The sequence below is a fragment of the Mauremys reevesii genome, linkage group 6 (assembly GCF_016161935.1).
Source record: "Mauremys reevesii isolate NIE-2019 linkage group 6, ASM1616193v1, whole genome shotgun sequence".
Classification (NCBI taxonomy): domain Eukaryota; kingdom Metazoa; phylum Chordata; order Testudines; family Geoemydidae; genus Mauremys; species Mauremys reevesii.
In genome coordinates, this window is record NC_052628.1 from 63,795,061 (window position 1) to 63,822,438 (window position 27,378).

Below are 27,378 nucleotides of genomic sequence, written 5' to 3' on the forward strand. Positions count from 1 at the left end.
TGGAACCGTTGGCATTCAAACACTCCATGATTTTTTGCTCCCCCTTAACTGGTGTCAGGTATAATACAAAATAAACTTCCATGTGGAGGATGGGGAAGCAGTGACTTAAGCTCTGTGTTTCTTTATTTTAGTCCTGGGCTCCAAATCAAAAGTCTCTTTTTTTTTTTATTGCTCTGACTGGCCACCTGTATAAATTAAAAATCTCTTTTTTTTAAAGAATGCACCCTGCTGTGTCCTTTTTCAATTCACTTCACGTTCACCCTTTTGTTTTACATTTTCTTCCCTGTTTTGGGGGGAGGAGGCAGGAAATGGTCTCACAGTATAACAACCTCTCCCTCAATCTTTTTGCCTTGCCTGCATTGTGTCCACATACCCCTCCACTCTGTTATAAAAAGTTCTTAACCCCAGTAATCTCATTCTAACACTACCTACAGCTCTTCTAGCACTTGCTTTGGTAGAGAGGCTGCTCTTAGCGTCAGGGGCACAATTTCAGGCCCACTCTTCATCACATGTCTAATGAGCTATGTCAGGCAGACTCATAATGAAGAGCAGAACTGAATGTCAGCTTTGAGGGAGATTTGACCAAAGGTGAAAATTCAGGCAAACAGTTTGTCATATTTCCAAGTAGAAGATTTGTGAACTGGATTGTCAACGACTAATACATTGAGAAATAATGGTCCCAGGTCATCCCTGGTGTACCTCCACTGTCTACAAGAGAATTAACCAGGAATGAATTTGGCCTACCATAGCTCAGTAGGCTTATGAATTGTTTAAATACACTTTAAAAAGTGAGTATTTTTGGTGTTTTACTTTAGGTTCCTTAATGTAAAATCCATGTTGCCTACCTGCTTCCACATAATCAGGCCAGCATGACAGGCAGGCTCGATACACAATCCTGATTCTAAAATGTGTCCTGAAAATAAAAGGTTCTGTTTCTCCCCACAGCATATCATTAACATGCCCTTGTAGCAGCTCCCCATGATTCTAGAGAACTCAGGCCTTTGGCAGCTGAGGCTACAGATAGGTACAGTGAGTGTTGGAGTCTTCAGGAGTATGTCTACACTGCATCCAGAAACGAGCCTCCCAGCCTGGGTTGGCTGACTTGTACTAGCAAAACTTGAGCTAGTGCATTAAAAATGGCAGTGTGGACATTGCTTTTGACATTGTGGCTCAGACTGGCTCTCAGGCTCTGATGCCGGGAGGGGTGGGCTTGAGAGCCCAGGCTCCAATCCAAGCTGCAATGTCTATGCAGCTATTTTTGTGTACTAGTTTGAGCCCCACTAGTAAAAGTCTGTCGACCCAGGCTCATTTCCAGCTGCAGCGTGGACATTACCATGAGGAAAACAGTAGGGTAACTACAAGGCGAGTTTACACAAGACTGCTTTTATAGGGGTTGTTGAACTAAGAAGGCAAACACGACCTAACAATCCTCTACTTATGTGCTCCTACTTTAACATGTGTTTGAGAGCAGCCTTCCCCTCTGTCACCATATGACAATTGTTCTGCCTTGACTTTAGTTATGTACTCCAGTACCCTGTACCCTCAGCCGTTTGTAAACACTTTTCAGTTAGTTGCTCCTAGAAAGACTGAAAAAGCAGCAGCCTCAACCTGTATTCAAGATGTAAATGTCACCCTGAGAATATCTAGGATAAATGTGTTCAGAAGTTGAAGGTTACTTTATTGTTGAAAACCTTGAACTTCCTCAAATGAAGCATGCAGGAGCTGATGACTATGGCATAAAGAACAGATAAAGTGCCTGCTTTCTATGAAGCTATTTAAAAATCCGTGTCCCCCTTCTTAGTATTTTTTGGTTTGGGTTGGAGAGGAAAGGGGAGGGCCGAGAAGCTGAATAGCCCCTGCTGCTCTCAGTGGGGTCTCCACACGAAGAGGTTCTTGTGTTAACCACTTCACTGTTTTGTACTGATCTTATCTGTTCTTGTTAAAAATCTTTATTATTCATGGATGCAAAAATCACATCATTAAACCATCATAAATATTCATAACACTGCCACTGTGTGCATTTCATTTAGCCACTTGGCAAAACTTCTCTAGAGCACAAGAGTTTGGAGGAAAGCTGGCTAATGAGACCAGAGCACAGGAAATGGGTTCAGGTTTTCCTTTTTACCTGAAAACAAATGCAGAATAAATATGTTTTGTTTTTTTTACATAATTAACTAAAAAAAAAACCCACCAGAGACCACATTCACTGGTGATGAAGATTCATGTCCTCACTTGCTCGCTTACTTTTTTCCTGCATGTTATAGAGAAGCGATAACACAAAACACTTTGCACTACAAGGGTATTAGAGGGACCAGGAAGCTAAAAGACTAAGGGACTCAACTCCAGTGCTACAAAGCCAGCTCGACATCACTGCATCGGTTTACAGGGGACTGCTTCTCATTTGATGTATAATTATTGACATCATGATTCAAGATCAGAAAACCCCATTTTAAAGTAGAGCAGCCATCCTGTTCTTTGTAGTGTTCTTGGATGGAACTTTAGCAGTTGCCTGACTCCTTTAAGCCAGTTTATCTATGCTCTGCATTCCGGCCTCAGCACTAGGGTATTTTTAATGGCACAAAAAGGATTAAACCTACTACAGTGTTTGCTGCATAGAGTGCTCAGCAGCCAGGGGGCAGCTGTGCATTCCCTTGCCCCTCATAAGGCTCTGATCCTGCAAAGATACTGAGTACACACCCAATGCCCTCAGCTCCAGGTGCAGCCCAAAAGATATTGAGAGTTAACAGCTGAGTGGTTCGGATTTTGCAGAAGGTGATCTTTCAAGCAGGATGCATAGCTAGAATATATCATTCTATACTGTACCTTCCCCCACAAAAATCCCTGATAAAACCTAGTGTGCCAATATAATTCACAAGAAATGAATTGTCCTTTTTTAAAAAGGGGTGGAGTGAATGAAATGGCATATCTTTGAGTAACCAGTGCTTATGGTATTCCTGGCCTCTCTTTACCGCATGACTTATTGTTTGCAACTCGCTCCCTGTGCATTGTTTCACACTAGGCTGTTAGCTCTGGTGGTAAGTCATGGCTCTTCATTTGACCTCTAAAGCACCTGGCATATTTTGGGCTCTTGTATAACTAATTAATAACTCAAATTTCTAAATGCATTGTGTGGGATTTTTCAAAATTGCTCAGAGTTGGCCTAAGTCTGCTCTCAGTGACACAAATGATAAAACATCTTGTGACTTCACAGGAATAGAGTTAGGCCAATGATGAGCAATTTCACAAATCCCAGCCTCGTGTCTTTCTGTTATGCATCCTCGCAATTAGAGGACTTTTTTTGCAGGGATAAACTTGAAAGAGAATGTTTTTACCAACAGTAATTGCCTTTGTTTTGAGTCTATCCCACCTTGCTCTTACTGAAGACATTCCTGATTGAATGAAATCTGGCTCATAATAGTCCCTCGGAAAAGTGGAAGGATTAGGATACACGTAATGGTCCATGATGCACATCAATCCAAATTTCCCTTAGGCTTTCACACCAGGCCCAGGGCCTGATCCTGCTGACCATCCTCAGACAAAGCATAGCAGCCAACAGCTACCACTACTTTTATTTCCAGTCACTATTAACATGAATGGGAACAGCTCGACAATTTCACTTCAGGCTTGCTAATCAGTGTAAAATATATTTTAATCACATCTTCTTCTTCCATTTGATTTTTGGTAATTTTTCTACTGAGCCTTTTCTTTGCCATGGGTAACGTGAAAGAGCAGAGATAAAGAAGCCCTTCTTTAACTGTTTGGACTAGGAGGCGGGTTATTAGCTGATCCCACTGTGGAACCTTTAGTTAAGGTACTGCAAGTTTCAGTACATGAGAACAAAGACACTACTGGTTCTCAGCAGTAGGAGTAACAGAGGGATGCTTATATCTACAGTATGCTATTGATTTCTTTGACCTTTCCTTTTACAGATACTGTACAGACAAAAACTGAAGTTTTGCCCACAGTACTTTTATCTCTGGGGGGAGAAATATGTTTCAATGTTAAAATCAGAACAAGTAAAGACAAATACAAGTCACTGAGGGGGCATGTGCGCTCCACAAGACAGAACTTAGAGCAGATAGAGTAAACTTTGAACATGAGAATTGAGAGGCAGAAAGAATGCTCTTAAGATTAGATTCTTTTAGTAAATTATAAAATGTATGAGTTTGTAGGAACTACTCTGGCTACCTTATCTTAAATACTATGTACAGTCTAGCCATCCCTAGCAAAACATGGAAGCATTCCATTTCTTTCCCCCAGTGTATGTGTCTAGTTTGTTTCTTGTTCTTCCTTAGTTTTCTTGTCAGGATTGACAAGCATCCTTGTGTAACCAGGTGACAACAGCACTTCCCGGAGTAATCATCACAGGAAAATCCGGATATTTCAAAGTCCATTATTGACTGTACAAATCACCCCCTAGTCTGAATTCTTCTCAATTAACCAGGACTGACAGTGTCAGTGAGGCTAGTGTTTTACCTGAAAAAAAAAATCTGTTTCTGCCTTTTATATTTCTGCAATATTGCTGTACTTTGGCTATATTAAACCATTTGAATTGGATTTTAAGTACCATACTGGCATTCTTTCATCTCGGAGACACTTTGTTTGGTTTTTGTAGGTCCCTAGCTAGTCTAGAATAGTATTTTAATCATAGTATTACTACAGCGTGGCCTTATTCACTCTGGAAGGCCAAAATAATTTAAAAAACAAACCTACATGATGAGCTCTCTAGAACAGGAACAGTGTTCTTTTTACATGGTTGTAAACACCTAGTGTAACAGGAGCCTTATTCCAGATTGTGGCCGCTAAGTGCCACTGTAATATAATGTTTATTAGAAACTATGTTTAAACCAAGTTTCCTAACAAAAGCAAAATATAATGAAAATGAGACTAAAAAAACAGGAGGGAATTTACATTACACAAAATCTGCAAAAAAAAACCCAACCACCCTATTTGGTTGCCGTGTATCTAAATGAAACAAAATAACCCATGTTTTGTGTAATGTACAGCAAACTGCACCACCAGTTTGCTGTATCAGAGTGATGTGAGGCGTGTCAGAATATTCTCAGTAATGCCCACACTGATATTCTGGGAATAAAATTATTCTTGGGGAAAATAAAGAAGGGCCTAGAAATGAAATCAAAGGCCATTCTCAGCAAATGCAGAGTGACTTCTGAGCCAAGACTATTAGCTGTGTCAGACATGGCTATTATGTTAAGACATACTGAACATGTGTCACTTAAAATCCTGCCCTGGTTGTAAGATCACACTTCCACGGGCAAACATCCAGTGAACCAGTTCTTTGGACTAAGCACTCGCATACACTGCTCTTCCCACGAAGCTGTCATTCCTCATTTGTAAAAGAGGTTACAGTATATTACAAATTAGTACTTGCTGCCTTGTCAACTAATTGCATGTAATAAAAAGCTTTCAATGAGTTTCATGCTAACATGGTGTAATTAAAGCTGAGTTTTGAAATGCATAGTGTGTATATTAGAGGTTTCAGTATGTATCCCCCACCTCCCACATGACCTAATTTCTCAGGTTAAGCTGCTGTACCTATCATGTGGTCCCAGAATAGGTACCATGAAAATCAGTTTCAGAGCGGAGTACAAATCTTAGCCAATCCAGTCTTACATATTTTTAGAGGCACTGCAAGAATGGCTGGGGGAAAAGAGGAAAGAAGCAACTCGTCATTTCACTTCCCCTGCATCCCATGAGGAGGCACCACTGCTCAAACTCTACCCACTTCCCAGGAGGCTCCCACAGCTCTGACTCCTTTTTTTTAAACAACATTTAAAAGCCATCAATAATCCCCCCACCATCTCTTTGTAAGTCAGTGGAGCATCATGGGTAAAGGGGCACCATGTTCAACTGCCCTGTTTGTATGTCCCTTGTACCTGCTCTGATCCTCTGTAAGCAGAATACTTGGCTCAGAACTTGTGACCATCTTAGCAAGGGCCATAAAGAAGGTTATTAGAAAGGTCCAGCCTGGGGCAAAAGCATCAATATAAATAGGGCCCTACCAAATTCATGGCTGTGAAAAACACGTCACAGATTGTGAAATCTGGTCTTTTGTACTATATAGTTTTCACAGGGGAGACCAGTGTTTCTCGTAATGCAGGTCCTGACTCAAAAGAGGGTTGGGGGGGAGTTGCAAGGTTATTGTAGGGAGGTCATGGTATTGCCACCTTTACATCTGTGCTGTTTTCAGAGCTGGGTGGCCAGAGAGCAGCGGCTGCGGGCCAGGCACCCAGCTCTGAAGGCAGCGTCCCACAGACAGCAGCACAGAAGTGTGACAATACCACACCATGCCATGCCGCCCTTATTTCTGTGCCGCTGCCTTCAGAGTTGGGTCAGGACCCCTACAGATACACCACCATGACATTTCAGATTTAAATAGCTGAAACCATGAAATTTACGATTTTTAAAATCCCATGGCTGTGAAATTGACCAAAATGGACCATGAATTTGGTAGGGCCCTAAATATTCCAGCACTTGGAGGACACAATTCCTTACTCTCCCAAGTACTCTGAAAGGCTATAAACACATGAATTGGGGTGAAAAATCTCATGGCTGCCAGAGTTTAGTACACCAGCCAGGATGTTGGGGGGTACAGTTCCAGGCAGTTTGTCATTGCACACATGGTTTCCTAACATTCCATAGCCTTTCCCTATTATACTCCTTACTGCCTTCCTTTGCCCACAAATATGTAAGACGAAAGCCCCTGAAATAAAGGCATCATTCAGTGAACAAAAATGTAGCCTAAGAGAACCAATTAAAATGATGAAAATCTTTAATTTTTATTTAGGTATAATTGTACGGACACGTGTATATACAAATACAGATCTTATGGTTGGTTTTTTTTTTAAACATTTTCTTTTAAGTTCATATAATGTAAGCATTTCAAAAACAGCACTCAATGAATAAGTGCAAAGAAACTGCAAAGCAGGGCAGTACAAGCACAGGACCACACTGAGCTGGACTTTCATACCCAGATGCACACACAATGAGTGGCTTCAATGGGGTGTCAAGAGTAAGCATGGAAAGCGGATTTTGCAGACTCATGGGTAACCTCCAACATGCCAGCATCTATTAAACTGTACAGACAATGGCAGCAAGCCTATTGTAGGGAGATTTGTCTCACATCCGAGAAGCTCAGGGGCGAATGCATGGGAAAAACTCAGTGATGCCAAACCAGAAACAGATCTGCCCATTCACTGCTCCAAATTAAAAGAAGGAGGGGGAAGGGAGTAAAGTGGGGAGTTGTAAAGTAAAACTGGTGAGCACAAATCTGAGTGGATGGATGAATGGAGGGGAAAAGTTAAATTATTTTCTGATTTTCTGAAACTGAAAGAACAATTGCTCCCTTGAGGCAATAGATAAAGTTCAGTTTCTAGGAAAAATCATCAGGTACAAATACAATCCCTTTCCTTCCACAAATATACAGGAAAGGAAATAATCCACATTTGACCCTCCCAAGTCTGTTGCTTGTTGTTTTGGAATCAAGTCCATGCACATGTCACACATGATACTGGCAAGATCCCTCTGGGGGGAAATAAAGAACTATCCATGAAGGGAGAGGAAGGAAAACAGAAAACAACAAAGGATAAAGAAAACAAAGGAACAGAAGAGTTGTTCAATCCCCAAAGCCTTTTAGAAACCAACATGTTAAAAAACCCAAAACAAAACAAAAAACAACACAAAAAACCACACGCTGTAACATCAGACCTTTAAACACTGAGGACAAAACATTGATCATCAAAAGTCATGTTGTTCCAGGTCTTGACATTGTGAAGTCTTGAGATCAGGTGAACAGTTTTCACAGATGAGTCCTGTATGATGCAGTGTCATGGCTCCTTATAACTCAGTTCTCAGCCATGATTACACTTGATGCTTCAAAGCTCTGTCTTATAATCAATGCATGTTTTTAATATCCTGAAAGTCTATTGTTCTCACTTACAAAAGACATAAGAATCAAATTAATACTTTATTATCAAACACTATATACAACAGAGGTTGCTAAATACAGAATTTAAAGAACATAGCTTTTTTTTTTAAGTTTTACTTGTCTTTCCTTTGCCATCCAAGAAAGTACAGTACAAAACAATATTCTAAACTAACACGAAATGTTACCTTGTCTATTAAAGGATACATAGTATCCACTAAACAGACTGATCCTTATTTCCATGCTTCACGTTGCAAAGCCCTTGGCAACCAGGAGTGCAGGTCACGGGGGTAAACTATCTGGGCTGAGAGATGTTTGTTGCAGAATTAGTCCCTCAGACTTCACAGGGTGTTTGTGTGTGCCGGGGGCATGCGGGTGGGGGCTGCTTAAACTTCCACCAACATCCTTCAAAGCTTGCAGCTCTTGCTTACTTGATATGACTGGGATTGCCTGATGCCATCAAGTATCCAAGCTGATGTCCGGTAAGCTTGTAATTCACAGTTATATTAGTCTATGTAGCGTAGTAGTCTGTCCATTAGCAGTGATAGTCTTGCTGCTATTAATTTAGTTAGCGCTGGCAATTTGGTAAAATAAAGGATTGAATTTCATTGTGGAAAACACTAGTGAAAAAAAGTTTGCTGTTGATAAGTGTGGGTTTTGAGCATGGGCATAATTTGGAGGAGATGGGGGGCATTGCCCCCCCCAAAAAACTGCAAGCCTTGGGCAGACATGGAATTCCCCCCCCTCCTCACACAACCCCATTGTCCTGACTGGAGCTGCCGCTCCCCAATATAGAAGTCAAACTACACCTATGGTTGTGAGAGTTCATTATCATTGATAGACAAATGATAGAACACAATGAAATTCAACACTTCTAAAATAAAAATCAGCACTATCAATATAAGTGACTAAGTGCAACCAATTTGAATCCCTTTAAATATGCTTACCGAGCAAAATTATCTTTTCTCTGTCTATTATAAGGTGTTTTTTTATCCTTAAGCCCACCTCCTCCAAAGTTCTGTAATTCTTAGTTGAAGGAAACATTAGCATGTGCATCAACTATCCATGCTGGAGAAAGGGAAATTTACTGACTATATCGTAATGAAATGGTGATTTTTTTTCAGTGTCTAGACTGTGGTTTTTTATTGTGTGTGTTCGATATTAGTAGAAATTTCCTTGATTCTATCTCAAGGGCAGCTTCTGCATCAATATTCATACTGTATAGTATCAGGCAACCCCAGATTTTAGTTTAACATGTGTACAACTTCTTTTTCTCTTTTTTGGATCATGGACTGTTCAAAATTCTAGAAGCAGCTCTTTTTAATTTAATTTATTATCATATTCACAAAATGCAGCCCATTACCAACCCTTATTAATTTTTAACTACCTTTTTCTGTAAAACTAATACATAAAATCCCTTGTTTTGTTGGAATCGGTTCCATTTTTTTCACATTCAACATAATCATAATCATCAGTTTTTGTTTGAAAGGCTTTGTTTTGATATTGGCCTGACACATTTCCCTGACTATATTTCAGATTTCAAAGATCATGGCAGCCTCGCCAATAGAAACCCCAAGGCTTGCATTTCCTGGTGAATGACTTCTCAAGTCCTTTCTTGGCCATGCTCAGATTCCTTAAACAGGATTCCCCAATTCTATCAAACAAAACAGTTCCCATATTCCTAATTGCATCAAGGGTTACCAGTTTTCTCACGTTTAAATAGGACAAGCATATATACTCACTCTCAGCATAAAGTATATCTAAATAATGTATTTTCTATTCTAGTGGATTTTTAAAAAAATATTTTGTTGAAGTCTTTGGGAGCCCATCTGGTTTATCTCCTGCTGATAAACATATTTCCTCTACTGTTCAAACTGTGTTGGAAAGGGAAAAGATATAAAATCAACACTTCAATTTGTATTCCTTACTTTCAAACACTTTTCTTATCCCCCCTACCCCCCACCAAACAATGCCGATTGGCTGTCCTGGCTTCTTCTGGCTTTTTTTTATTCCCATGATGGTGGACCTTGCAGGGGAGACAAATCAAGAACACACTGGATATCCTGTGTCCCAAACATGTTTCCTCTGGCCACTAAAGTCCTCTCCTTAGAACATATCATCACCCAGAGCTGCATACAAGGCTACCAACTATTAATTCAGCCCTGGGGAAGGTCACTTTATTCACAAAAAAATGCCTCTTTGCATTTCAAGAAAAAAAATTGTAGCACCATGGTGATCTGTTTTGAAAGAAAATAATCTGGTGTGCACTACCCACTTAAATGGAAATAACAGAGGCACTCACACCCCCAGCTAAGTTTCCTATATCTGACCTTGCTTGCTGTGTGCTAAATTCCTAAATATTAATATTTTTTTCTAAAGACAGAGCTTCTCTTATGGAGCACAGGTTTTTACTGTCAATGATGTTTCAAGACAGTCTTATAAGAAACAGCGTCTCTTCCTTTTAGAAGCCTGTTCATTTAGAAACTGCTAGAGAAAATAGTGTTATATCTGTTCTTAATATTTCCCCTCCAGTCCTGACATGGTGACATGATGCCTTGCATGATCATCTTACAGTACTGAACGAGAAGGCATAAATATTGTATTGGAGAGTAAAACCCTCCTGGGCTTCCACTCAGGTTCCTTATCCTTCACTGACTGCATCTGCCACTATTCTTCCATATCCATATACAGATGACACAGACAGCTAGCGGAGGTGACTTCTTAAAGGAGAATGAAGAGGAAAATAAGAATCACTAGTATCACTGTTATAATTTGGCATTTTCAGTTTGAGTCCTTTGATTTTTGGAGGGGTCAAGGAAAGTCATGGGGAAGATTGGAAACTGAAACTAGTTATTCCCCTCAAATTCTTGCTCATAGTTCAGGCTGAAAGGAAAAAAAAAACAAACGAACAAACAACCCCCCCCCCCCCAAAACCTGACATCTGCAAAACCAATATAAAGTCCCTTTCTTGGGAGGAGCAGTTAGGTGGATCTTTGATGTTCCAAGACCCTGATATTTTCTGTGACAGGTTACTGGAATATACTGTGCTATAATGTCAAAAGCATCGCCAGGAGGAACAGTAGGGTTGCCAAAAGCCAACTGGATATCCTCGGTGTCTGTGCTGCATTCTCACCGCGGGATGGCTCGGCTGACTCATGTACGGTATCATCTGTTCAAACAGAAAGCATACATTCCAATGAGGTTTTGCATCCTTAATAAGCTCTCTTTCAGCAGTCTGCTGCAAGTAGATTTCAGTACCCTCTGTGAAGTAGGGCAGTGAACCTTGTACTAGCATTGACTTCCATGAGCGTGTAATAACTCATTATGTAACAAACTTGAAGCCAAATCCTGCATTCCTTGCTTATTCCTTTTTCTGGAAAGACTCCCACTCAAGCCAATGGGAGCAAAAATGAGGGCCTTGGTGGTTTTGCCAGGGTAAGGAATGCAGTGCTGCCCCTAAAATAAAACAGTATGGTTCACATTTGCAGGAGGTCTGACTAGATTGAGGTGGGCAAAGTATGGCCTATGGGCCGCATGTGGCCCGCCAGCCATTTTAAGCTGGGGAGCAGGGTCTCGAACTTACCCTGCTCCAGTGCTCTGGTGCTCCAACCGGGTCACAGGGTTGGGGGGTGCTCCATGCAGCTCCTGGAAGCAGTGGCATGGCCCCCCTCTGGCTCCTATGTGTAGGGGAAGCCAGGGAGCTCTGCTCTGCACGCTTCCCCCACCCCAAGCACTGCCCCCGCAGGTCTTATTGGCTGGGAACCAGAGACAATGGGAGATGTAGGGGCAGTGTCCGTGGATGGGGCAGCATGCAGAGCCACCTGGCCCCGGCTCCATGCAGGAGCTGGAGAAGGGACATGCCGCTGCTTCTGGGAGCTGCTTGAGGTAAGCGCTGCCTGGAGCATGCACCCCTGAACCTCTCCCCACACCCCAACCCCCAGCCCTGATCCTCTCCTGCCCTCCAAACTCCTCGATCCCAGCCTAGAGCACCCTCCTGCACCCCAAACCCATCATCTCCAGCCCACCCCAGAGCCTGCACCCCTAGCTGGAGCCCTCACTCCCCCACACCTCACTCCCCCGCCCTAGCCTGGAGTCCCCTCATGAACTCCTCATTTCTGGCCCCACCCTGGAGCCTGCACCCCCAACCAGAGCCCCCACCCACTCCCACACGCCAACCCCAATTTTGTGAGCCTTCATGGCCCACCATACAATTTCTATTCCCAGATGTAGCCCTCAGGCCAAAAAGTTTGCCCACCCCTGGACTGGACTAGATGATCACAATGGTTCCTCCTGGTCTTAGAATCTGTGAAAACTTGGGTATCTAATGTTAGCCACCTAAATCCATATTTACACAGCTAAATAAGAGTGCCTGATTTTCAAAGATGCTTCAGTGGGAATTGCAAGTGCTTAGCACGTTTGAAGATCAGATCCCTTACTTGGCTACCTAAGTATAGATTTAGGAATCTACCTTTAGACTTCTAAGCCTATGAATCCACTCCATGTGAAAACTTCCAGTACAGTCAACTGGAATTTGGGTGTAATTTTTCCCCCCAGAAGTATGAATACAAGAAAAAATGCTAACAGGTTACAGTCACTGATCTGAAAGAGAAAACATGCAAAACTTGATAACTCTTCATAAATAGTTATTTACTATCTATTGTATATAACAGATTACTCATATCCTCTGCTAAATCTAAAACTAATGTAAATCAGCCAGCATCACTGGAAAGAAATGTTGCAAAGTGCTGTATGTTAGTAGTAGAACATAATGGGCAGAAATTTTTTTCTCTGTTTATAAGCTTTTAAATTTCTGACAAAATTTCTTATTAACACAATAAGACATTTTAAAGAAACTGTACACAGATCACATTAAACTATCTTTGATATCCCTGTAGTTGTGGGTGATTTTACCATTTCCATCACACAAGTATGTATCTCAGAGGTTAAGTTATTGAACTTGGATATTTTAATTTTTATCTCTCCTAAGCTGGGGATAAAAGCGTCAGTCTTGGATATGAATTTTCTTCCAAATAAATGCATTAAATCAGTGACACCTTTCTAAAAAAACATAAAGTGGTCTAAAAAATGTACTGATAACTTGAGACATTTCTTCTGATGCACCCTAACTAAAAGAGTTTCACAGGAAAATTCACATCCACTTACAACTTAGTCTAAGAAACATCTGCTGCATTTTATGCAAGATGTGTCTGCATTTCCATGGTGAGTAATTCCTACGTATACAAATTACATTGCCAGGATTGTGTAGGATGTGAGCTGCGCACCTCTCCTTAGTGAGGCTGGTGGGGGAAGTAGTGCTAAAAATGCCCCTCTGTTTTGAAAGTGTACCCCTTAATGTTAGTTTAAAAGCAGCTTTAAAGAAACCCCTATTTGCACTGTAATGGCACCCAACATGCACGTGCACAGAATATTAAAATATAAAGGAAGTACGATTTTTGGGTCCATAGGCTCTTCAGACGCAATCTGAAATCACTGGACTCTGTATAGTAACTTTGACTAGCAAACTATCAAAGGTTTGACTCCAGGACAAACTGCCAATGGAACAGTCTCAAGTTTATCATGATGTGTTTTCAGTTTTGTTTCAAGGTATAACTATGAAAAGCAGTACTAAGCATGCAGAGTAACTGATATTCAAAGAAAAAATATTTTATTATATTATTTATGTTACATTATAATGGGACAAACACAGTCTTTCATTCAAATGAAAGTCCCACTGAAGTCAATGGTAGGCATGTCAGAGTAATGACTTCAGGCGTGGACTGAACTACCTACCGTTTATACATGGGAAAAGCTCCCATTGCCTTAAATGGGTTCTGAATCAGGCCCACAGTATCTTTCATTCAGTGTCTTTCATTTCAAAGCACCTTACAAATTACAGTATGTAACTGCAACAGATAGTTAAAGACCTTCACTAGTTCCAGATAACTGGGTCAGAAGGGCATATGGCCCAAAAGCGATGTCACAATTTTTACTTCTGATTTACACACTTATGTGTTTCATGCTGTTACTTTATGAATGGAAGATTTCTTAAAAGAGTCTTTCATTGAAAAAATACTCTGAAAATTTTTTGTGTAAGAATAGCATCTCCCTAATCATCAGGATTAGATGCTCCCAGTGTATATTCAGAGTCCCTATCTGCTCAATTTAGAGGAAAAGTTTACTTACTACTGTCAAACCAAAACTCCTGGAGGAATGAAATCAATTCTCTTCTATCTCCGGTTTGGCCAATGTACATGGCAGAGGGGCATTGCTGGCACAGGACATATATCACATTAGTAGATTTTTTTTTCTCCTGCTGATAGTAGCCCACCTTAACTGATTACTTTCATTAGTTAGTATGGCAACACCCATATTTTCATGTCCTCTGTGTATATATATCTTCCTACTGTATTTTCCACTGCCTGCATCCCATGAAGTGGGGTTTAGCCCACGAAAGCTTATGCTCAAATAAATATGTTAGTCTCTAAGGTGCCACAAGTACTCTTTTTGCTGATACAGACTAACATGGCTACCACTCTGAAACCAATCCCAATAAAAACATTTAACACACTAAACATGTGTGTCATTCACAGAATACATAAGCATTTGGCTTCTGATGGCAGCACTTTACATGAAATCTTAACACAGTGGAATATAAAGATTTAATTGTCACTCAGCTGGGGTCACCTGCATATCTCATTCAGCACTTCACTACTTGTGAGTAATGCAGCAATCCCAAAACTCATGCTGATAAAAATGTTTATTCTACACCATACCACTCCCTATTAAAAGAGGCCCCAATCCTGCAAAAAGGAGCTCATGGGCAAACCTCTGTGGGGTCAAAGTCAATGGTGCTCTATACAGGCCTAGAAGGCCAACCCATGCACAACCAGGGCTTAATATACCCACACTGTAGGACCCAATTCTGCTACCCCTATTTCCATTGATGAGACTACTTGTGAAGTAAAGTACTACTTAACAGGAGTAAGGGTGACACGTATCATCAATGACATTGCAAACTAAGTTCCATTTCCTGGGCCACCTATAATTCCCTGTACAACCCTCACTGTCATGAAATTCTGGCCTCAATCACACCCCTGAAACAGCACTAAAGGCAACAGGGCTGCCTTGGTGTAAATAAAGGCAGAATTTGTGAGTGGTGATTATACAAATGGCAGCTTGAGTTACAGATCCCATGGTGATTGCAGCACGGGCAATTTGGTTAAAACAAAACAAAAACCAAATCCTTTTTACTTGTAAATGAACAAATCTGGTTTGGACATCACTGAGACCTAACAGTTGAAGGACCCTATGATGCCATTTTTATAAAGCTGCTTTTCAAAGTAGAACTGCTTTTCTCATGTAACATTAAGGGGTACAAATTAAGGGTTTCAAAGTAGAATCTGGGCTTTTTGGCAAGATGATCCGAAGGTCTCTTTGCACTTGTACAGTAGAGCACACTTTTTATCTTTGGTTCCTATATTACTTTATAAATATTATTATTAATTGCATTTGTGCAGTTAAAACCTTGCACAATCTTAAATACTTAGGGGAAAGGGTTTGGCTTATTTTAACAAAAAGGAAAGTTAAACTAGGAGACTAGGACCTCACTAGTAAAAACTAGAATGTCACTACCATCGTAGAAGATAGGAAATGAAAATAGATCACACTTTAGTACAACTGTCTTAAATATGAATTTTCTAGATACCATGAGTTTAAATTATACCCTGGAGGACTAATTCTGGCTTGAAATGCACAGCCACAATTTCATTTGAGGGAAGAATTTATTTTAACTTTGCCTTTTTGAATTTGATACATTTCATGGCTTCTGAAGTTTTTATGGGGGTTTATGGCTACAAACCCAAATTCTGTAATTAAGAAGTAACTTTTCACTTGTCAGTTTCCTGCCATTTCCTGATTATGAACAAACACTGTTTGAAACCAGGAAGGTCATCACATAAGTGCCCAATTTTTACAAGAATGATTTCTAGATAGAATGATTGGCAATTGTACAACGTGCCCCTGACCTGCCCCAACCCTCGTGTCCTTTGTTGACAGAATATGGTGGCAGACAATGTGAGAAGACATAAAACAGACAAATGCATTCCAAGGACAGGTAAATTAGTACATGGTGCAGACAGCATGCCGCAAGATCCACTGTCTTACATCCTAATAATAAAGAAGCACGTCAGCAAACTGTCAGATCCAGGAATGGTTAATTATCAAATGGAGATTAGCTCAAATAATTTTGTGAATATGCAATGCTCTTGGGGGTGGGAATTTTTTGGCAACTGATGTGTTCTAAATATAAACTTCTTATTAAGCCCATCTTTCTTCCTCGTGGCACTATTCCACTTCATCTCTGTCTGCAGGATGCCCACCATGTGGTTTAGCCTCCCCATTTCCTGATGTCTTCTAATGATTTGCTTCTGTTACTGTGCTAAGGAGGCGCTACAGAGTCAATGGGAGCTGCAGGTGCTCAGCACTTTTGAAAATGTGACCCACTATCTTTACTGAAAGCACTTCTTTGTTATTGGTCTCACCCAGACTAAACTCTTTGCTGAAAACCATTAACAAAGGGTGTTTGCATTCATTAGCCAGTATTCACATTTCATATCAGGAGAAAACACATAGGGCTTCTAGATTCTTAGGTTATGAACAATTAGAGAGATATTGCCCTTATGGTCTGTTCTAGGACAGGGCCGCCCAGAGGGGGGGGCAAGTGGGGCAATTTGCCCCAGGCCCCGGGGCCCGCTGGGGCCCCCACAAGAGTTTTTCGGGGGCCCTGGAGCGGGGTCCTTCACTCGCTCTGGGGGGCCCGGAAAACTCTTGCGGGGCCCGGGCCCCCGGAGCTTCTTCCACTCCCGGTCTTCACGGAAGGACCCCCCGCCGGCGAATTACCGCCGAAGCGGGACCCGCCGCCGAAATGCAGCCAGGTCTTCGGCGGTAATTCGGCGGTGGGGGGCTCTTCCATTCCGGGACCTGCCGCCGAAGTGCCCCAAAGACCCGCGGCGGGGGCCCCCTGCCGCTGAATTACCGCCGAAGACCTGGCTGCACTTCGGCGGCAGGTCCCGCTTTGGCGGCAGGGGGCCCCCGCCGTGGGTCTTCGGGGCACTTCGGCGGCGGGTCCCGGAACGGAAGGGCCCCCCGCCGCCAAATTACCGCCGAAGCGGGGCCCCCCGCCGCCGGAGACCCCAGGCCCCCGGAATCCTCTGGGTGGCCCTGTTCTAGGAGTATGCTAAAATAATAAAACTACTACATTGATTGTGAGAAAAATACATTGCTTGGAGTCAGCATGCATTTAAATTCTCATTTGTTTAGAGAATCTAGTTGGTTCCCAAAATCAACACATTTTAGAGAGCCCTGAACATCCTCTTGAGTAAAAAATAATGAAAGAGAGTGTATGTCCACAGGCATATTATTCAGACTGGTAAATTTCTTAAAGTCTTATTTATTTTGCTGCCTAATAACCTAGTTCAGCTGAAAATATCAGCAAACATATTCCAGTACAAAATGGAGCAAGGAAAAATTAATTTGTTACTTCATATCAAAGGGAAGTTCTTTTTTTCAAGTAACCTAAAAAAGAAGGTTCTTGTACTGTGCTCCCTGAATTATGCATTAAAAATTGTGTCTGTGTAATTTTTTGTATAGTGAGTTTAATTACCCATTTTCAATTAGTAGTGCATTACTATGTGTGCATGTCTCTATACAATGCACATCTAGGCCCTGATTCTCCAGAGCCTTACACACACGCTTAATTTTAATCACGTGTAGTCCCATTGAAGTCAGTGGGGTTAGTCATTTTCTTAAACTGTGCATGATCTGAACCATATATAAACACACACACACACACACACACACACACACACACACACACTTTCATGGCTGACATAAATTTGACTTATTGCTGACTCTGCACTTGGGTGGGAGGAGAGAAGGAGAATGCTTATATCACCAAATATTTCCTTTCTCTTTGTTTTTAAGGCTACAACACTCGGATCCAAAGAGAGGCTACAAGATTTTAGAATATATTTGCTCTTGTATGTGGACAACAAGGAGACATGATTACAACTCTCTTGTAAAAACTAGATGGGAAAAATTTATAACACTTTGCCTAACTAAGTGTACAAATAAATTATTTAGGAAAACACTAACTTTTATCAGTTACATGCCTGTGTCATGCATTAGTATTAAATAAGCAGTACCCAATTCCTTTAAAATGTGCATACAAACCACATGAAACCAGAGTATTTACCGTTCAGACATTTGCTATCTTTCTAAAACTCTGGACCGATTTGGTAGATAGAGTGGTTTGTCCACATGCTGGGGGTGTGAGATGGAACAGAAAGTGACTTCTGGACACTTCGCTGGAGATTTTAAATTTGGGCACTGCATTTTATTAACCCATATGCCACAAAAAAGCAATATTTTGTCTCCCATGCATTATATAAGGATACTGGAGGTATGAGGTATACCATAAGCAATATTAGCACTGCTAGAAATGAGCCAAAGCAGAGCAATTATACCATGCAAAGCATGCAGAGAGAAAGAGAGGGAAAAAAGTACTGAAGCACCAGAGGGATAGACGCATTTGTTAAAAGAGATTCTCTAAGCATACTAACCTGCTGGTTCTAATGAATTTTCTACTTTGTCGTTAACATCGAAAACACGATCATGAACACCTATAGTTTTCATACAGCTGTCTATAACAAAAATAGAGATAACAGCCAAATATGTTAGTGAGACACCCTTAAACTCCCCACTTTCCTTTTTTTTTCTATCTTTTCTCTCTATTTTTTAAATATATATATCTCTCTTTATATTTTAAAGTCTGCGGCACTTGTCCAAATGCCAGTATAGTCGTCCATTTGTACAACAATTTAAGAAACAACAAGTTAGCAACTGCTAGGTAATAAAACAAAAAGCTTTATGAAGAATGATAAGAAAATATGATGAAAACTGAAACACAAATGTTGCTATACAGAACAAATACCACACAAGATTTAACAGTTAAAAAAAAAAAACGAAAAGGTTTATTGCTGTTTACCAGACCAAACAGTAAAGCATGCGCTAAAAGCCACCCTCTAAAGCTTGATCTAAAGAACTTACTTGCTGGCCGCACAAAGACTTTAAGCTTTAGACAGGACCTCCTTCCATTATCTGGGATTGAAGATGCTGTAAAAGAAGAGAAAGAGAGAAAAAATACAGTTATTCTTTATCTTAAAGGCAAATATCCCAGATCTTCTGAGGGGAATATACATATTCCAGGCTCTGCCATACAAAGAAAGGAACAAAAAAGTACCCGGGTACCCTGGCTATGCAAATGCATGAAGAGAATTGCAGGCCAGACTATGTTAAACAAACACCTGTCAGGAATGGTCTATTTATTATTTAGTCCTGCCTTGAGTGCATGGGACTAGACTAGACGACTTACTGAGGTCCTTCCAGTCCTACACTTCTATGATTCTATGACTCTATTTAAAAAAAATGGGAGAAACAAAGCACAGGATATTTTTTAAAGTTTCAATTCCCCCACCACCCTCAACCCTTGTTCTCAATAACCTATTTAACATTAATTTGTACTCCAGGTGCTTATCTTGGAAAATGACACACTACAATATTTTTCCCAAACTCACAATTAAATGGATCCTTCTGAGTTTACCAAAGGAAAAGCTAGTCTTGATATTGGTCTGTTTTAGGATTAGTGCCACAGAATGGGGACCAGACCAGCACAAAATGAAATGGTATGGGATGACTTTTAAAAAATAGTTATCAGAAGAAAATTAACATAACCTGACTTTACTAAGGTAACACAGTGCTTATGTTCCTAAAACTTGTTTGCCAGTGATACACAGGATCTACTCAAAACTTCACCCCCCATCCTATACAACTAAAATAAAATAGCCACCTCCTACTTGCCATTCAAATTATGTCATTATACAGGTAATACCCAAAGAGAAAAATATGAAATTAATAACAGGTCCATAATACTAAATTTCATACTGTGCAAAAGGTAATTTGGGAAAGACAATGGTTAGTGTCTACTTGTTTCCCCATGACAAATGCAGCTCCACACATTTCTGTCATTTAAGGGACTGGTGTGTCCTTAAAATGCATGGTGAGTACTGTAAATTACACACCAACAAGAGGAGAATATAGATCCCTCAAGGTAAATTTTCTACTAGTTTCAAATGATCTTTGGCACCTGCATAAATGTTTGCAACTACAAAATTGTAAGCACACCTGTATCTGTGCATGTAAACTGAGAGTCAAGTCACCTGCATTCAGCATGGAAATCTCCACTCATACAGGACATTCTTCATGTGGCACTTTATGGCCACAAGTATCAAAGGTTGTAGCTGAAAGCATAGCCCATAGTGTTGCAAAGAATTTTTATTTCAATACACAGAATCCACCGTGATTTAAAGAGCTATGTATTGGCTCATAGCAAGCGGTTCTGTGTTCCAGAAAATGACAACAATTGGGATTTGTCTTGGTTTACAAGAAGATTTTTTTGGGGGGAAAAGTGATTTTGTTCTCTGTCTCTCGCTACTGTCTCGTCTGTTTTTATTAATTGTGTCCTCCTCTGTGTGACAAATAACTAAAATGATTCACCCACACAGACACAAACTCACACACTCTCTGTGAGGTAACAGTGTACTTGAAGCACTCTGAACTAACTTAAAATAACCTCTCCTCACTCCTAGATTCCTTGCTTCCTGGGCTGGCATCAGTGCGAAGAACCAGCAAATTCACTATGCAAACAAAGGAAAGAAATTAAGGAGAGCTGGTGCTCTGATTCTGTGCCCGTTGGCAAGTGCAAGAGAGATTGTCTCCTCTTAATCACAAGACAAAAATATAGAGAAGTGATGCTTTCCCCCTCTCTTGCACAATGACAAGCCGTTAAGAAGTGTTAACAGCTGGCTTTGCTGTAGGCTCTCACTAAATCAAACTCAGAAAAACTCCCTCTGCTGACATTTACAGTAACTGGTGTGGTATTTAGGGCACAATATTTGCACTCTGTGGTTACATCCAGGAAATTATGTCCTTCCTATGGCCCCATGACTGTATACATGCAACTAGTTAATACTTTACTTAGACTACATACATAGTCATGGATTATTTATAGAAAAAAAGCTATATCTATTCCTATATTACTAATATAGATATGGTGATACCATTCTACATACAACCATTTCCACTGCTAGCCTAAGCAAAGACCAACACATACTTGATTCACCACTTACAGTTCTATCTTGTGTAGAAAATGATTTTAGAAATGATCTAGCAAGGTACATATACTTACTCAAAGACAGAATGTAGCCCTTACATTTTAAGTCTGGAAACTGTTATTCAGTTTCATAAACAAGATTGCATGGATAATTGTTATTTAATAGAGCAGTTTGCTGTGATTAAAGTAGTCCTGTGATAAATAGGATTAATATTTTATCTGGGAAAATAGAAAAGTGATGCTTTGAACACACCTCCAGTGTTGACTATAACCTGCAATGCCACAGCTAGAAGCAAAAACCTACAGAGACAATTATTATTTGATGGTCTGCGTTCTTTGGAAGGAAAAAAGGAGAATCCTATCTAGCCCTCCTTCATCAGAAAAACCTCACGAATGGTAACATGGATGTGGTAAACAATTTTCTATACCACCAGCTGATTGATATTTCCATGATAAAAGTATGACAACAATGTAACAGTTACATTAAATTCCCCCTCCTAGGAACAGATGCACGCTTTGATGATAGACATGAGGTAAGAGCTTCCCTCCTCTCCCCCCCAAGGAGGCCATTTATTTTGTATGCTTACTGTAAAACAAATGCATAATACTCCTCATTCCCCATAATGTTTTATTACCTCAGGAGGAAAAACATTCAGTTGAGTTATTGTCCTGCTCTCACATCTACCTGAACTACCAAAAGTAAGGTGATTAAGGGACACATTGTAATCTTTCTGGACTTCCTGAGAAATTAAGAATTGCCTGCCAAACTGGGCTACTGCAATCAATTTTTATTTCTTCCCTTCCTTCTTTCTTTTCATCTTAAAGAAAACAAAAACAAAAGAAACCCTCAAAATCCAATGACCAGTTAGTGTACACTTTAGATCCAGATGTATTACTCACAGGATGGACTTAAGGTGACTCCTATTATCTGTCCTCTTTACACAAACTGCGGCAGACCTGCCAGTATCACTGCATTTTCCAAGACCTGTTTCCTTCTTCTTACTCTGAAATAGTTTGCCTGCTCATCTCATGAAACTCAATCCCAAAGATTTTTAGTATCTATCTTAATCCTTTCATTAGGGCACAGAGTCTGGGCTGAGATGGTAACATGACTGGCTGCCTCTGGATCCTCTCTTTCTGAATGGTGAATATTAGGCACCACACAGACTTTGTCTTGACTAGGAAACTGTCAGAGTTTTTAGGTTGAGATTAGTTAACACTTGCTAGCTAAATGTGACCTAAACGTAACCTGTTTCCCAATGCAAATGCATGGTACCACCCTGAAGTTCAATGTAACTAGTCAAGTTGTTGCATAGGCTCCCATCCTGCTGTTTAAAAGTAGCTTTATTGAGAGTTTTTAGCTTCACATAACCCTCAGTCCTCAGAGTAGCAGCCGTGTTAGTCTGTAAAAGAACAGGAGTATTTGTGGCACCTTAGAGACAACAAATTTATTTGAGCATAAACTTTTGTGGGCTACAGCCCACTTCTTCGGATGCATAGAATGGAACATATAGTGAGGAGATATATCTACACATACAGAGAGCATGAAAAGGTGGGAGTTGTCTTACCAGTCCTCAGGGTGACTTAGAAGTAGGCACTGCGAATCACAGCTATAAAGAAACACTGTTAGTGTGACCAAAGTCTACAGCTGAAGAGGAGAAGATGCACAACACATAATGCTGAGATTAAAGTCTAAATACGCGCTTTGTAAATCCTTACAAAGAAAACTGCTAATCAGATTGTATGATAACTTTCATGGGTAAGGCAGGAGGAATAGTATTTCAGCTAGAACCCCAATGAATTTAAAATTTCAGAATGCCTCAATACACGCAAGAAGTTAATCTCTGAAGTTCCAGATGGGAAGCTCTAGGCACTGGTAATCAGGATTAACCCTGTTGCACCAGGATTACTGTATTTGGAAGGATCTACTGTTTGACTTCCACACCTAATTGAGGAGAATAGGACAGTCATAGTCCTCAAAGTGCTACTGGACTGACCACTGCCTGGTCTTTGTATATTTTCCTGGCCATTTTTCCTTTCCAAGGGAAGGTGGAAAAACAGGAGGTAGACCAGGGCAAACTTCAAGGAAACTCTTGTGCTTACTCCTGGATGATCGTGAAATAAGCAGAATCTGTGAACTCTGCAAAAGGAGAGAGTGAACTGGCCCCTTTATAGAATAAACCTATTTCAGTTGGAATCTATAGCATATCTTCAGGAAAAGATGTCATTTGCCTGTTGCTAGAACTATTGAAATTCGATGTGTTGCTACACAAAGTCTTGTGTCTGGACAGAACCTGGGAAATACCATTCTTTTTGGCTGCAGAGAATCTAGTTCATCTCTCAGGCCTTGCTATAGGTCTTTTCTATTTGTACTATCAGAGAGATGTACAAACAGAGGCCAGTCTCAAGAGCAAGCAGCCTCTGATGCGAATGGAATCTGTCCTAAGCAATGCCCCCGATTCCACATGGCAAAATTCCCAGGGTGGGAAATGAAGAAAACTATATTGCACAAGGAAAATAATCCCTTGGGAAAGGATCTCTGACAAAGAGCAGAAGAAGTTGTATCTTCTCCTCTCCATGTAGGGTGAGAAAATGGAGAGAGTTTAGTCACTTCAGTAAATGTCAGCAAGAAGAGTTCTGATAGAAAAAATAAAATAAAAAGGAGGAACTCTGCATTGTTACCACCTCTTGTGATTTTATTGCAACTCACACAATATTTGGTGTTTATCTCAAGTGGCTACATGATAATCTGTTTTCACTGAAAAAAATAATGTTTTACCTGTCATGGTTGCAGAGAAAAGCTTGAAAATGAGAAGCAAGTGTATCCTAAAGGCCCCAAAGTCAGAAGGCACATAAAAAGAGCCAATAAGTTAGTTACTTGTTTTCTTAATTTCTGGATTTCTAAAATAATTTCCTTTTGGGGGTGGGGGGCTGACTCTTGATTTTGAATGCTTGAGGCTGACAATGCTAACTTTATCTCCTCTCAGCTACACTAGACAGAAATATCCATGGCAGTAGATCCAACATGGGACATGAAATTACAGCCCAGAATGACAGAATGGGTGGGAAAACCTCTCTTGTGTGTATCATTTTGGATGCCATTTTTTATGGCTTATAAGTAAAATTAAGGGAATGAGAAAAGATTCCACGCCTTCAGCATCTAGAATCAAGCCACAATATACAGCACACATTTCCTGTTTGCTAGCCATACCTGCTTTTTCACCCCCAAAACAATGAAATGTTAGTCTGTTAGTTCCTTTGACAATGACTGAAATCATTGTCTCTGAAGAAAACAGTTAAAACAACCTATGTGTGAATCTACATATGTAAATACACATGTACACACACACACACACACACACACACACACACACACACACACACACCTACCCCTTTGTGTTCATACTGCCTTAAATAGAAAAAAAACAACTTCCATTCCCCAACTGAGAAATTCAATCAGATCATACATTACACAACGGATACAATTTAGTGGATACAATCATGTAACAGATATAATACCACAGCTTACATCCTAGTTGACCAAGGTAATCTTATCAGAATTATTTTAGACCTGCAGTAAAGTCACAAATGGACAACAAATAGGAACAGACACCAAAACATTTACTCTAATAGATTTGTGGTTGAATTAGTACATTAAGCTCCCCAAATGCCCCATGTGAATTGCAGCAAGTCAGAGAACGGTTTTAATTAAAAGCAAAGGGAAAAGTTTTAAGAAAACAGGATTTTGAAACTTTAAAAATAACTCATAGTTACTGCCATAAGCTAAACGTATAGCAAGAGCTGGGGCTAAGCTAACTCCTTTCTTTAGACAAATAGCAGCACTTTAGCGGATTCTGTTTCTAATTGAGCTGTACACTATTTACAACCATTTAGAAGTTTCTCTACAATTCTACCACCCAAAAGTATCTATGGACATTCATGTGTAATCAACAGTATCTATCGCCTCCCTCACAGTTCATCACTGGCTGTCTAATTATAACATTGCAACTTTTAGAAAAATGCAAGTAAGGGAACACCCTGATGTCAAAAAAATTCATGACTGCAGTTTAAATCTGTATGTTGCATTACAAATATATTTAATATTCAATGCACAATCCACCATGGGCCCTATTAGGCAGGCAGAGCAAAAGGATACTGAAACTGTTCAGTACACAAGTGGAGTCTCATATTTCAATTACTTTCTTTTCAGAACAGGAGGACAGTGACACAGAAGTATTCCTTATTTAAATAGAACGACACTCCTCCAACAGTCTTCACACCCCTGTCATACCATGCTGAGGAGGCACTAGGAACAACAAGATCTCTTACTACTCTGTAAGCTTCTATTACAAATTCATTTAGAATATTCCTTGAAGGTAGATAATTATAAGCTGCTGTTTATGAAACACTGCCAGAGACAAGTCTATTTGTTCTCACTACATTGTTTAAAAACTGTTATTTCATCTCTTTTCCCCTGTATCTGAACACTTGTGTTTTGATAATATGGTCTACCTGAACTAGCTTATTGTAGTGCAAACTTCTGTATAGTTCAATTTAGAATTCCACAGCCCAGTTCATTACGGACATCAGAAGAATAACTGCATATATGTGAAGTAAACCACAGAAACTGAACAGTGCGTCTGACCCATGAATACCTACCGGAAATATCATATCAACCAAGAGGTCTCTTCTTGCTGAGAGACAGAAATCTAAACCTTGAAATGTCTTGTAATTTTAAATAGAAAAGCTGTCCACAAGGCAGATGTAGCCACCCAGGCATCACTACGCCCAGTCAAAAGGGTTGTTACCAACATCTTTTGTAATCACCTTTAAAAGTACCAAGAGAGAACATGCAGCAATTATGAAGAACATGGTAAATATGAAACTCAAGGTTAGGCAATCTTTCTGCTCTCTTAGTACTGTAACTTATAGATAATCTCTTTGGGGGAAAAGTATGTGTAGCTATGATTTTCCTTTAGCCCTTTCAGGCACAATACCACTCCCATTAGTCAAAACCAATATCCACATAACCCTATATAACCCTCAAATCTTAATTCCCACAGCTAGGAACATTTAGTTTCCAATACCCTGTATCACTCTGAGAGCTTTGGCAAGTTTTATTTTTTAAGAATAGTCATCTGCTTTCTTCTTTGTAAAGAAATGAGTATGTGTGGGAGCATTAAAAATGCAGTTTTCCATTATGTTTGCCACAGGCTATATTTCTCAATTTGTGCAAGTCTAAAGAAAAGATAGCCTATTAGTTGTCAGCAGAGCTGAGCCTTTCCCCTGTAGGTTTGCATGTGATTTACCATACAACACAAATGTATGTAAATTAGCCAGGTAAATGCAGAATTAGACATTAATATTCCTCTCACAATGCACATTGAAAAAAGTTTCAAATTTGCATAAACAGTACTACTGAAATAGTCTGCTGGAATTTAATGAATCAGTAAACCACCACTTTATATGTGTGTGCGTGTAGAGTGGGGGCTACGTTGTAAAAAGAAGTGATTAAAATAACTAAAACAAGAGACTACTTAAAAGAATTTACAGATTTTTCTTTTTCAGGATAAACTTTACAATCTATAAGAAGAAACAGCTATGTTCTCTTCCTAGGGAAATCTGAGCCTCTACCAATCTGTGAGTTGATTCTTTTAAAAATATTTATGCAGATATGCTCTTTGACTCCATTTTCAATGCAAAAGTTAAATGCCAAGTTCTGCGGTGGTCATATAAATCTGATTGCTCTGCTCATGGAAACTTAAAGTTTTGTCCATTTATTGCTTGCTCATTCTTGGTACCTGATTTATCAAGCATGTATCCTGAGTAAATTGCTTTGCTGCATAGCTATGGTGACTAAACTTACTAGCACATTTGATCTCACTTAGCCTACCGTATTTCCACATTAATCATCGGTAGGATCAGGTCACATACAAAAAAGTATAGCACATGCTGCGGACTCTGAAGTTTCAAAGCATCAGACAGGAGGATTCCATTTGCTTTAACTTTGCTGGGGGAAGTCAAAAAACATGTCATGATGCCTTTGTGTCTTAGAAGAACCAGTGAGAAGGGGGAAAAAAAAGATAAAAGAACTTCTCATATAGCTTATAGATTGGTATGAGACGAGGTACTGTGGGTACTAACTATTGTTTTTGCTGGAGGGAGGGGTTCTTTTAATACAAAATATCATTGGGTACCAAATCTA

General features: G+C 40.1%; 1 protein-coding gene across 1 annotated transcript in view; it reads right to left on the reverse strand.

Annotated features, from left to right (window-relative positions):
* Nucleotides 1-6,815: 6,815 nt before the first annotated feature.
* Nucleotides 6,816-27,378, reverse strand: part of EFNA5 (ephrin A5) — a 263,354-nt gene continuing 242,791 nt past the window's right edge. Inside the window, exons 3-5 of the mRNA XM_039545408.1 lie at nucleotides 19,052-19,117; nucleotides 18,565-18,645; nucleotides 6,816-11,114 (exon numbers count right to left, since the gene is read on the reverse strand). Of these exons, the coding sequence (XP_039401342.1) occupies nucleotides 10,993-11,114; nucleotides 18,565-18,645; nucleotides 19,052-19,117 (269 nt within the window). The 3' untranslated portion in view covers nucleotides 6,816-10,992. The remainder of the gene's footprint in view (nucleotides 11,115-18,564; nucleotides 18,646-19,051; nucleotides 19,118-27,378) is intronic.